This window comes from Carettochelys insculpta, chromosome 5 (genome assembly GCF_033958435.1).
Source record: "Carettochelys insculpta isolate YL-2023 chromosome 5, ASM3395843v1, whole genome shotgun sequence".
NCBI classification, from domain to species: Eukaryota; Metazoa; Chordata; order Testudines; family Carettochelyidae; genus Carettochelys; species Carettochelys insculpta.
Window position 1 is genome coordinate 63521491 of NC_134141.1, and position 12698 is coordinate 63534188.

At 44.7% G+C, this 12698-nt stretch overlaps 1 protein-coding gene across 2 annotated transcripts in view; it reads right to left on the minus strand.

Moving 5' to 3' along the window:
* The window catches only part of CAMK4 (calcium/calmodulin dependent protein kinase IV), a 280889-nt gene that overhangs the window by 40816 nt on the left and 227375 nt on the right, over positions 1-12698 (minus strand). The window contains exon 7 of one of the 2 annotated variants that reach the window (XM_074995232.1): positions 5281-5355. The exons of the other annotated variant lie outside the window; for it this stretch is intronic. Coding sequence (XP_074851333.1) covers positions 5281-5355 — 75 coding nt within the window. The remainder of the gene's footprint in view (positions 1-5280; positions 5356-12698) is intronic. 2 annotated transcript variants of the gene reach the window in all.

Genomic DNA, 12698 nt, shown 5'->3' on the forward strand with positions numbered 1-12698 from the left:
ACACACAATGTATCAGTTAGAAAGTTACGTTACCCTCAGCCCCAGGTTTTACCTGCCTCAGCCCTGAAATGCAACCCCCTGTCCCCAGATTTTATCCCACAAACCTGTCCCCTATTCCCAGGTTTAACCCTTTTCAGCCCCAAATCACTCCCCACCAGGCTTAACCCCTCTCAGCCCCAACCCCCCGCCCAGCTTAACCCCTCTCAGCCCCAAACACCTTACCCCATCCCCACGTTTAATCTTTCTCAGCTGTACCCACAGGCTTAACCCATCTCAGCCCCAGCCCCTGCATCTCTAGGCTTTAACAGACTCAGCCCCCAAATCTGCCCTCCCCCATCACCACAATTATCCTGTCTCAGCCGACAAGCTCGTCCAGCTACATGTGCTGCTGCGGCTCCTCCACCGCCACTGCCTCCCCCTGCCCTGCCGTCACTGGAATAGCGGCACTAAATTTAATTGGTTTAATGGCCGGATCTCTCCCACCACCCTACCGGCTGCTAAACCAACTAAATGTAGTTCCACTAATCAGCTGTGGCAGGGCAGGGAGCCACAAGAGGAGTCAGCAGCGGCAGCATCCAGAACCACAAGTGACTCCTTCAAGAGCCTTATGCGTGCCTGGAGGCACAGGTTGCCAACCCCTGGCCTACGTTTCCTTGGTCCTGCCTCAGAGCAGGGAGCTGGACTTGGTGACTTCCAAAGGTCCTTTTCTGCCCTACTTTTCTATCGTTCTATGATTATCATTATCTATTATTTGTACTGCAGTAGTGTCGGGGATCCCCAGTCATAGACCAAGATGCTCTGGTGGCAGAAGCAGAACAAAAGGATTGCCCCTGCTTCAAAGAGCTTAAATCTAAGTAACATACTGAGGAACACTTAGCTGCAATAAGGGACCCACTTGTACCCTCACCTTGCATATGATGGTGACTAAAGTATATGTAACCAGCTACCTGCAGTGCTGAACATAGCCTGGTGATGCACCATGGATCATAACCATGCAGGCCCTGGTCCCATGATCTTTAGGTGAAAGATTCTCAGCTCCTTACAGGATTGTGACCTCAGTGAGGAAGCCAGTTTATTTGCTAAATGCCTACAGCAGGAGTAGTGCCACCTGGAGACATGCATGATATGTTGCGTTACTGGCAGTGTCTTTACCTACTGCAGGGGAGAGAAGACACACTTTGGTAACTCTGTCCTCCTGCAGGGACATAGGAATACATCTAACAGTGGCATTTCTAATTCCCAACTCTTCAGTAGGGTTACTGGCAGTGGGAGGGACAGTTCTATTCCCTTTCTTCCTTCTCCTCCACAAAGGGGAACAAGAAGCAGCAGTTCTTCAACTTCCATCATTTCTCTCCGTAACCTCCTAAACACAAGAAGTCATAGGGCTTAAGACAAAGATCCTAAAACTCTTGACTTCCACAGGAAGTTGAGCATTCTAAGAACAGGAACATTACAAGAACAACAAGAAGTCTTGTGGCACCTTATAGACTAACAGACATATGGGAGCTTAAGCTTTCATGGGCAAAGACCCGCTTCATCAGTTCTTTATGCAGCTGAGGTGCCCTGAACTAAATGAGTCCCTGCTGTGTTCCTAAGGGGCAAGTGCTGGCATCACATTGTACCAGTGGTTATATGATGCTTGCAGCTTTGCTATCTTCCAAGTGATCAGTAGCTCTTTGCCTCATCAGCTGACTATGGCTGATGGTAACACTAGCTGGACACAAACTGCTATGACTGCCTTTTTAATTTTTTTCCAAGCTTGATAATGTATTTTCTTTTTCTTTAATTGAGCAGCCTTGCTCCTTCCTTTTGGTGCATGATGGGTTTCTATTTTGTCCTTTCTGCTTATACACTGTGTGTTACCTATATTTGATGGTTAAAAATGTATGGTTACCCTTTTCTATTACACATTAAACATATGGAAATTACAATCAGCTGTGTTATTTTGTGGCTGACTTATTTTCCTCACAAAGCACTGAACACACTCTGCTCAGCATTTAACTATTCCTAGACTACAGGTTGAACCTCTCTAGTCTGCTACTCTCTTGTCTGGCAATATCCGTAATATAGCATGATTTTAGTTACCCAGATGACCACTTATCATGGCTGTGGCCAAGTTTCCCATGGTCCCATAAAGTTTGTTTACAGCCATCAGTCCTGGCTCTCCGTGTTCTGTGCTGTTATTTAGCTGTAATTTATCCCTAAATGTCTTCTAGGAGCCCAGTAAGCAATGGAAGTCTCGGTAATGCTGCTAGACAACATTGACCTCCCATGGTCTGGCAAATTTTCTTGTCTGGCACCAGTCAGGTCCTAAGGGTGCTGAATGACAGAGGTTCAACATGTATTAGCATTACCGCTACCTGATCTGGTACATCAGGACCTCATTTACCTACTCAACAGTCTGGGAGCCCTTTTTTAAACCCCATAATCTGAGTATGATTTTCTGTGACTTTATTTAATTTTCAGCATCAATTTTCTTTTCTTTCATATTCTAGTTAATGGTGCCTTCTGATGTAAAAAGCCTCAGGCGTGCATTGTGTGAATGTGTTATGATACTGAAACGCCACGGTATCTAAAATGAAAACCTACTAAATATAATTTAAAATATGTAAAGTTACATGAAAAGCAGGTGTTGCCAGCAATAATATATTATATTCACATTATATTTTGCATTATGGAAATGTTTTGCCATTTAACAATTATGAATTAATATATAAACAGTTTAATTAAACTCTACTTGCACATGGTGTATTCAGTTTGGGCCTGTTTCTGTAAAACTGCAATTTGCTATTGACTTCCATGGATTCAGGGTCACCCATCTGAAGAATGGGTTCCTTCCATGACAGAATCCTTCTTTCCTAGGAATTCCACAATAAGGGCCACATTTTCAGACAACAGTAGCTGTCTTCAGCAAAGGAAAAATTATGGTTGCATCTCTATTTGCACATTAAAATCATCATGTGCTTCAGTGCTTTGCTTTCTTGGAACTTTAAGCTACCTCACTTTCCAACGTCACAGCATTAAGAGATAATTTGGTCTTTATTTAAAAGCAAAAAACCAAACGTGTTACCTTAATCTACAGGTTTAACCTCTTAAATCCAGTATTCTTTCATATGGCAACATATGTAGCCCAGCCTGACCACAGATGTTGCAGGACCAGGGAGTCCCCATGGCTGAGGCAGGACCTGCATCAGCAGGGCAGGGGTTGGGGCCAGAGGGTGAGGGCATTAATTTCCCCTGGTCCAGGAGAATCCCTGCTCTGGAACTGCTCAGGTCCCGAAGGTGCCAGACCAGAGAGGTGCAACCTGCACTTAATTTTGGACTATCTGTAATAAGAAAAATTAAGAGCCCTATGAAGTCACACCACTGAAGTAGAAGTCACCAGGGCCTGATTAAATGCATCCTAGAATACTCAAGGAGCTGATAGAAGAGGTGTCTGAGCCTTCGTCTATCATCTCTGGAAAATCATGGCAGACAGGAGAGATTCCAGAAGACTGGAAAAGGGCAAATCTAGTGCCCATCTATAAAAGGGGAATAAGAATAACCCAGAAAACTACAGGCCAGTGAGCTTAACTTCTGTGCCAGGAAAGATAATGGAGCAGGTAATTAAAGAAATCATCTGCAAGCACTTGGAAGGTAGTAATATGATAGGTAACAGCCAGCATGGATTTGTAAAGAACAAATCATGTCAAACTAATCTGATAGCTTTCTTTGATAGGATAATGAGCCTTGTGGATAGGGGAGAAGTGGTAGATGTGGTATACCTAGACTTTAGTAAGCATTTGATACAGTCTCACATGATATTCTTATTAAAAAAAACTAGGCAAATACAATTTAGATGAGGCTACTATAAGGTGGGTGCATAACTGGCTGGATAACCGTACCCACAGAGTAGTTCTTAAGGCTTCTCAATCCTACTGGAAAAGTATAACGAGTGGGGTTCCGCAGGGGTCTGTGTTAGGACCGGTTCTGTTCAATATCTTCATCAATGATTTAGACATTGGCATAGAAAGTATGCTTATTAAGTTTGCAGATGATACCAAGCTGGGAGGGGTTGCAACTGCTTTGGAGGATAGGGTCATAATTCAAAATGATCTGGATACTTTGGAGTAATGGTCTGAGGTAAACAGGATGAAGTTTAATAAGGACAAATGCAAAGTGCTCCACTTGGGAAGGAACAATCAGTTTCACACATACAGAATGGGGAGAGACTGTCTAGGAATGACTACAGCAGAAAGGGATCTAGGGGATATAGTGGATCACAAGCTAAATATGAGTCAACAGTGTGATGCTGTTGCAAAAAAAGCAAATATGATTCTGGGATGCATTAACAGGTGTGTTGTGAACAAGACACAAGAAGTCATTCTTCCGTTCTACTCTGCGCTGGTTAGGCCTCAGCTGGAGTATTGTGTCCAGTTCTGGGCACCGCAGTTCAAGAAAGATGCGGAGAAGTTAAAGAGGGTCCAGCAAAGAGTGACAAGAATGATTAAAGGTCTAGAGATTGTGACCTATGAAGAAAGGCTGAAAGAACTGGGCTTGTTCAGTTTCGAAGACAGAAGATTGAGGGGAGACATGATAGTGGCTGTCAGGTATCTAAAAGGGTGTCATAAGGAGGAGGGAGAAAACTTGTTCTTCTTGGCCTCTGAGGATAGAACAAGAGGCAATGGGCTTAAACTGCAGCAAGGGAGTTTTAGGCTGGATATTAGGAAAAAGTTCCTAACTGTCAGGGTGGTCAAACAGTGGAATAAATTGCTAAGGGAGGTTGTGGAATCTCCATCACTGGAGATACTTAAGAACAGGTTAGATAGATGTCTTTCAGGGATGGTTTAGACAGTACTTGGTCCTGCCATTGGGGCAGGGGGCTGGACTCAATGACCTCTTGAGGTCCCTTCCAGTCCTATGATTCTGTGATTATCCGTTACATGCCAATAAAGTCCATTATCTCAATAATTTTCCATGAGTTTTGATGATGTTTGTATATGTGGCATATTATTGCATAATGTATTTGTATTCAACATCACAGTAGTTTCATGCACATTATCAAATTATATTACAGAATGTACTGGAATATTGGTTAGTGTGGCTGGAAACGATAACAGTATTTTCCTTTCTGACAAATTAACACTGCTGCAAGTTTTGCAACTCTAATTGTAGATTTAAGATGTTCAGGGGTCTTGTCGATCTTAAACTCACATTCGCCAAGCACAGAAGCTGGAGAATGTAAATAGCTTCAAAATCAAAGTCTAAATTCAAAATTTTGTAAGAAATAAAGAAACATACCACAGTACCCTGGAGTTCCACAAACTGTCTTCATGGTCACTTCATCTTCCACAATCTTGGAAAGCCCAAAATCAGCTGTCAAGATTTGTAGAAATATAATATATAAGTTTAATTGTCTGCTGATAACTGTAAAATGAGCACAGATACAACACGGGAAGTACTTTACTTTTCTTTTTGAAAACGCTTCATTTAATGAAAATCACTGTCATTTTAAGGAACAAATTAAAAGAAAATTACTTCAGGATAATTGCATGGAAACAAAATTATACAGAAGTGAAATTTGTGTCAATGGATTAAATCTTTTTGCTGTAAGATCACTGAATTTTTTTTTAAAACTACAGTTTGTGCCAGCTGCCTCCGAAGATGGTGGAACATACATCCACCAGCAATGAAGAGGCATACCCAGGGTCAGTCATGTATTCAGAACTCCCAAACAGAGCATGGAATGGGAGGAAATAAACACAAAAGAGAAGATGTTTAAAATTGGAGAAGATCTATTTTATAAAACTGAATGCTCAGTTTTATAGAGTACTTCCATGAAAATAAGCCTGTCATTCTGCTAAAGCACCTAGTCCAAAGGGTGCTGTGGAAGAGATAGATATGATTTTTCAAATAGATGGTTTTGTATTGTTAGAGAAATGTGTGTCCTCCAGTTCTGAAAGACACAACCCACCTATTGGCAGGTCAGAAATTCTGATTATCCAATTCTCTTGTAAAATAGAAGAGTAACTCCCCCACCCCCTGAAATCATTCCAAAAACCACTGTCCCTGGCAGTGCTCTCTCTAGGACTGACACTGTCTGAAGGGTCCGAAACCTCTTTGACTTTTTCATGTCTTATCAGTTAAGTGGGGACTGGCGTGGGATTTGATCCTACAAGAAACTGAGCGTTCCAGCTACAATCTAGAAAAGCATTTAAGCAAGTGCTTAACTTTATGCGTGTGAGTTATCCCATTCTTTTAAACAGAACTGCTGATGCACTCAAAATTAACCATCTGCTTGAGTGACTTGCTGGGTACAGAGAGCTCTCAGCACTCTGGATCAAGCCTTTGGATAGTAACTTTACCAGCAGATTTCCAAGGAAAATCACCGTTTGGCCAGAAGGGGGTGTTAGAGACTCTGCATGTGGCCCCAGTCTGAGCCATTGGAAGCCAGCATGTTGTTATAGGCGGCAGAAGCAGGACCCAGCCTTTAAATGTGATTAGAACTGAAGAGCTAACCTCTTCTGTTACTTGTCCTGTGGATTATCCTAATACCTTGTTCAAATTCTTATTTTGATAGTAACATACTGCCTTAAAAACTGCAGAATACAGTTTCTTTGTTTGCTTTTGTTTAACAAGAATTGAAAAGCAAGTACTCTGAGCAGAGAACAAAAAGATAACAGTTGACATTGAACATACAGATTTAGTAGCTGTCTTGGGCTGCACAAACCTGCCTGCTCCTCTGAATACACATTTGTGTTGATAGTGTGTGCAGAATCCTTTGCCACTGTATCTTCACTGCCATTTTTTAGTTGTGCCAACTTGTTTAAAGCTAGCAGGGGTATAGCTACTGAAGCTACAACTACATCTCTGACTGCACGGTAGACAGAGAAGTGAACTTTTGAGGATAAGTTTCAGTTACACTTTTTTCTTTAAATAAACAAAGAAAGATTCATTCTAAACCAAATCTTTTAACCATAAAAAACCTTATTTAAACCAGAAATTAGTCCTTAGCACTCAGACAAACATTTTAATGTCTCAGCATCCTGCGATGTAATGTTAAACGCAACAGGGAGAGATGTTTCTTTATGGAAAAGAGAACTTAAGGCTCCTAGATTCTTTTTCTTTACAAGGAGCACAAAACAAACCAGCATTCCTGTAGCACTTTAAAGACTAACAAAATAATTTATTAGGTGATGAGCTTTCATGGGGCAGACCCACTTCTTCAGATCTGGAAATACAGCATTTCCAGCCCAGACTGATAGCTATATAACACAGAGGGCCAAAAAAAAATTGAAATAAAAACTGACAAATCAGATACACAGAACAGAAGGGCAGGGGTGAGGGGTACAAGATATAAGTGTCCTGCCTGAGATCAGTATGAATACCAAAGGAAGGGAAACAGTCCTTGTAATGCACGAGGTAATTGGTATCTCTGTTGAGGTCAAGTGTTAATGTACTGAATTCGGGTATGAACCCCAGTTCACACATCTCCCATTGTAATCTGCTGCTAAGGTCTCTTTGTTGTAGGATCCATATTCTCAGGTCTTTAACAGAATGGTCCACTCAACTGAAATGCTCACTGACAGGTTTGTGCGTATTCAGATTCCTGATGTCTGCTCTGTGCCCATTCATGCTTTGGCAAACTGATTGTCCACTTTGTCTGACGTACATAGCAGAGGAGCATTGCTGGCAGATGATGAAAAATATAACATTGGTTGCGGTATCACAGAGGTAGCCGTGTTAGTCTGTAGCTTTGAGAACAAGAAGAAGTCCTGTGGCACCTTATAGACTAACAGATATTTTGGAGCATTAGCTTTCGTGGGCAAAGACCCACTTCACCAGATGCCTAAGGAGCTTGAGGAGCTATTCCTTTCTTAAACTTTTGGGGTCATTGAGACAAATTCTGAGAAAGACAAAGTTGCATGAATGAGTCCCCGTGCACAAGTCAGATCTCTTTCAGTTACCACATCAGCACTGGCACAACCAGTGCCTTTTTTCTTGGGAAAAAAAGGTGGTGGAACTCAAGTCCTCCCCCCCCGGAACTGAAGCCCCAAACCACCAGAACTCAAGTCTGATAACTCCTCAAAGGGGTTAGGATGTTCAATTTGAATGAAAATAATTCAAAAATAATGGCCTTAAAACACTTTTTTGATGGAAAGCGATCCAGTGGAACCTACATCACACGCTGACATGGAAAAACTGCCTAAGATATGTAACAACTATTTTACTCCTACAGCACTGGCACTGGAGGACAAAACAAAATCTGAAACCAGTGCTTTAGCCATTAGACAGACCATCCTTCCCTCCGTTAGGTTTCTACTTTTATCTATGGACAGTAGTTCTGTCCCTTTAAATACTGACTCTCACCTTATCGAGCAGATTGGGTCACATGCAGGGGATGGCTGCATAGTGGTCCTGGGTCTGATTTGCAGCTTGTGTAGAAAATCTGGGTGAAAGCTGAGCCTGTAGCTCACCTAGCTTATTTAGAACAGTGGGAAGGCTGCAGTGGCATGAACTGCACAAGCGCTTTTGACTCCATGCCATCCATCTGGATACATACGCACTTGGGGAAACTTTACCAGACCCAAATAATAGCTCAGTGGTTTGAGCATTGGCTTGCTAAACCCAGGGTTATGAGCTCAATCCTTGAGGAGGCCATTTAGGGATTGGGGCAAATAGATGTCAGGGATGGTGCTTGGTCCCGCCAAGAGGGCAGGGATCTGGACGAGATGACCTCCCAAGTTCCCTTCCAGTTCTAGGAGATGTGCGTACCTCAAAGAAGAGCCCTGTGTGGTTCAAAGCCTTGCCTCTATCATGAATAGAAGTTCGTCCAACAAAAAAATATTCCTTTACCCACCTTGTCTCCCTTATATCCTGGGACACAAATGGCCACAATTGAACTTCATGCAACTCTGTCTCTCTCAGAATTTGTCTCAATGACCCCAAAAAGTTTAAGAAAGGAACAGCTCCTCAAGCTGCTCTAGTGGTCCAGAACTTTGGACTCCACTTGCTTTAGAGAACGTTTAAAGCAGACACACCTAGCTGAGTGCTGGGAAGGAGAACGGTGGAAGAGGGTGCACAACAGTGCAGAAATTCTAAATTGAATATCTAGAGTCCCAAGAATCAGGCAAGCTGATTTCCACAATTCTCCTTCTGGAATGGAGACTGAGTAAACCATTCATGTTGAACACCTGCTTTCTGTATCAAATGATTTAGGCTGTAAAGCCACAATGTCCCCTTATATTAGAGATCTCCTCTAGTGATGGAGAGGCACGAAACAACTGAAAACTACTAGATTAGAAAACTGGAAAGCAAGTGTTCATGAAGAGAACCTTCCATGCTATCGCAAAGTCAATTTTGGAAATATATGAAGCCCCCCAAGATGGTAGCCCAAACAAAAACCTGCCAGAACCTACTGGCTAGCAATTATGGCCCAAAATTACTTCTAGCCTATGGGCCTTTTCTTAATATAGAGATGAGATATCATAAAAAGTTTGTGTAAGTAACAGACTAATAGTCTTTGTATAGTTCTAGCGCTTATGAACCCTTGTTATGGATCAGGACCCAACTTATGCTGTACAGACTCCAAAACATTTTATGTTCTGTTTCATTGCTCTGTAACACTACAGTGTAATTCGGTATGTTCCTAAGGCTTCTAACAGAAAAAGTTAAAAAATATTCAAAGTGGTTGTATATCCAGAGCAAAAAGTCAAGTGGACTAAGCTGAACCAAGGCAATACAAAACAATGGAACTGTAAAATTATACATTTGACACTATCTTAAATATCGCAGTCAACTACAGACCATCATCACTGGTTAAGCACACAGGCACAAGAGAAGTATGTATAAAGATCTTCTATCCCAGACTCCCAAATGCTACTCAACTTTTCCCAAGCTCCTACCTTCTGCAAACACAGATACAGTATACTCTGCCTCAATCCGCTTTTTGAATAACTCCAGTACCTGCCTCTGCTATTCAGGTACAGTAACAACATTAGAATTATGAACTAATGGGACAGAACACACCTCATGTGGAACTGGAAGCACACAATCAGGGAGCCGCAGAGATACAGGCACAAAAAGGAAATATGGCACAGTACTGACAAACAAATGGAGAGTTTAAAGAAAGCGAGATTTGGCAAGGTCAGGTAACTATTTCCACACTTGTTTCATGTCAATTAACACAGTCAGATGCAGCATTTTTTCCTGCATAGTAAAGTTTCAAAGGTGTATCAAGTCAATATTCAGTTGTAAACTTCTGTAAGAATAACCATAACATTCCGAGCTATGAACAATGTCCATACGTGAGGTATTTGTAACTTAATCATAGAATCCTAGGGCTGCAAAGGACCTTAGGAGGTCATCTAGTCCAGCCCACTGCTTGAAGCTAGATTAACCCTAATTAAATCATCCCAGCCAGGACTTTGTCAAGCTGGGACTTAAAAACCTCTAGGGATGCAGGTTCCACCTCCTCTCTAGGTAGCACATTCCAGTGCTTCACAACCCTCCTGGTAAAATACCTTTTCCTAACATCCAACCTCCCCCTCCCCCTCTGTACCTTGAGACCATTGCTCCTTGTTCTGCCATCTGTCACTACTGAGAACAGCCTCTCTCCATCTTCTTTAGAGCCTCCCTTGAGGAAGGTGAAGGCTGCTGTCAAAACTTAAGTTCCTTGTAAACTGTGCATCCACGCAACAGCCTATTTCCTGTTGTGCAGGTGTTCATGGAATTCACCCAGGGACTTACAGCTCTCAGGGGAGGGGCACCTATCCTGCAGCTCAAGCCCCAGAGTTGCCTTGCACAGAGAGGTGTCTCCCCTTCCCCAGTGCTGCTGCAGGGAGAGAGAACTAGGGGAAGTCCTTGCTCCTCTCTGTTGCCTCACAACATATTCCTGCACCCATATCCTTAGCCCCACCCCAGAGCCTGTGCCCCTCCACCCTTGCCAGAACACTACACCCTACACCCAATTCTCTGCCCCAGCTCCAAGCCCACATCCCTACCCTCTGCCAAGCCCTCAAGTTCTCATCCCCAGAGCCTGCAGCCCCAACCACAAACCTCACACTCTGCACCTCTGGCCCAGCCCTGAGCCCCTTCTCATACTCCAAACCCTCAGCCCCACCTCCAATACATGGACTGTGTTATGTGCACCAATATATAGGGGATGTATCACATATGACCTCCATACTGGTGCACAAGGCAAAATCCATTCTGCACATCCATTCTGCGTGGATGGGGAAAATCAGAGGGAACACTGTTCATAACTGAGAGTCAGTGCTGTAAGTAGATTATTTTTTCCTGAAGCAAGAATGTAGAATTGTGCCCCCTCAGCTATTCATAGTAGTTATTTCATAGAAAGGGGAAAATACATAAATAACAATAACAATGACACCACAGTGCTTACGCTGACTGGGGGTTGGGCTGTGTCTGGTTCCCCCTGAGCTCACTGGTGGCGGGAGGGGAGATGCTGTGTGTGGTGGACCCGCTGCGCACCCGTCTCTCCCACCTCAGCAGGGCCCACGCCCCTAGCAGCCGCTTGCAGTAGGTTGTGATAGGGCTGCGCGGGAAGCGGGGGAGGGCAGGGATGGGCGGGTGTGCTGATGGCTGACTGCAGAGCTCCTGGCCCACTGATGGCCAGGCTGGGTGTATTTATTGCCTGCCCTGCACTCCCTGGGAGGAACAGGCCAGTAGCAGCCATTTAAATGAGGCTACCTGCAAGGTCCATGGAGGATCCTAGCTGCAGCTGCCCTGTGGCGTCACCTCCTATCTCAGGTATCTCCGGCAGCTGCATGGGGGGCCAGGCCACTTTAGGGTTGCCATATTTTCAGAATGCTTATGAGAGACGATGCCCCCACCTCCCCCAGAGCCAGGCACAGCCAGGGCCCCGCTATTACCCCATCCCCTCCTGCACCCCTAGAGCCAGGCACTCCAAGCCCCCTGTTCTTACTCCATCCTCCTCCCTTCCCCAAGAGCCAGGCACCCCCAGCCCCCTGCTCTAACCCAATCCCCTTCTCCTCCCTCAGAGCCAGGAAGCCCAAGCACACCACCGCCTCCAACTAGGTATTCCGGCGACTCACCGATGGAGTCTCTGATGGAGCTGGGGATGAAGACGTGGTGCTGGGCCTCTGCGGCTGCACCAGGGCAAGCCAGCATGTGCCACACCGGGCCACAGCCACCCAGGCAGCATCAGGCCACAGAACTCATGTGGCTGCCAGCTGGAGCCGTGCAGGGGCCGAAGAAGTCACACGGCTCTCAGCTAGAGGCACAGGAGCTGCGCCGGGGAAACTGCAGCGTCAGGGAACACCTCCTCTGCTGCTGCCACACTTGTCCCTCAAGTGGTGGAACGTGTGCCCAGAACTGCAGGAGGGGGCCCCACATGAGTGGCTTTCCCAAGCCACTCTGCTGCGCACGGTGCACCAGGGCAGGGCCTGCACACAGCTGGGCGGCATGTGGCTACCCGGTACAGCTTCCGAGTGAGCGCGGGGCTCGGACTGTGCTGCATCAGCTGCCTGCCACCCGGCCCAGCCCTGATCCCCTCTCCCCGCCGGGAGGACCCATTACTCAGCACAGCTCAGAGCAGCAAAAAAGGTGGCAGAATGTCATTCCATGGCATTCCCTGAAAAAAAGCCCTGGGCACAACATACATGTTTTCTGCTCCATCACATTATGGCAGTGCGCTTCCGTAAACTGGCACAAAGGCTGTAGATTTCTCACACGGA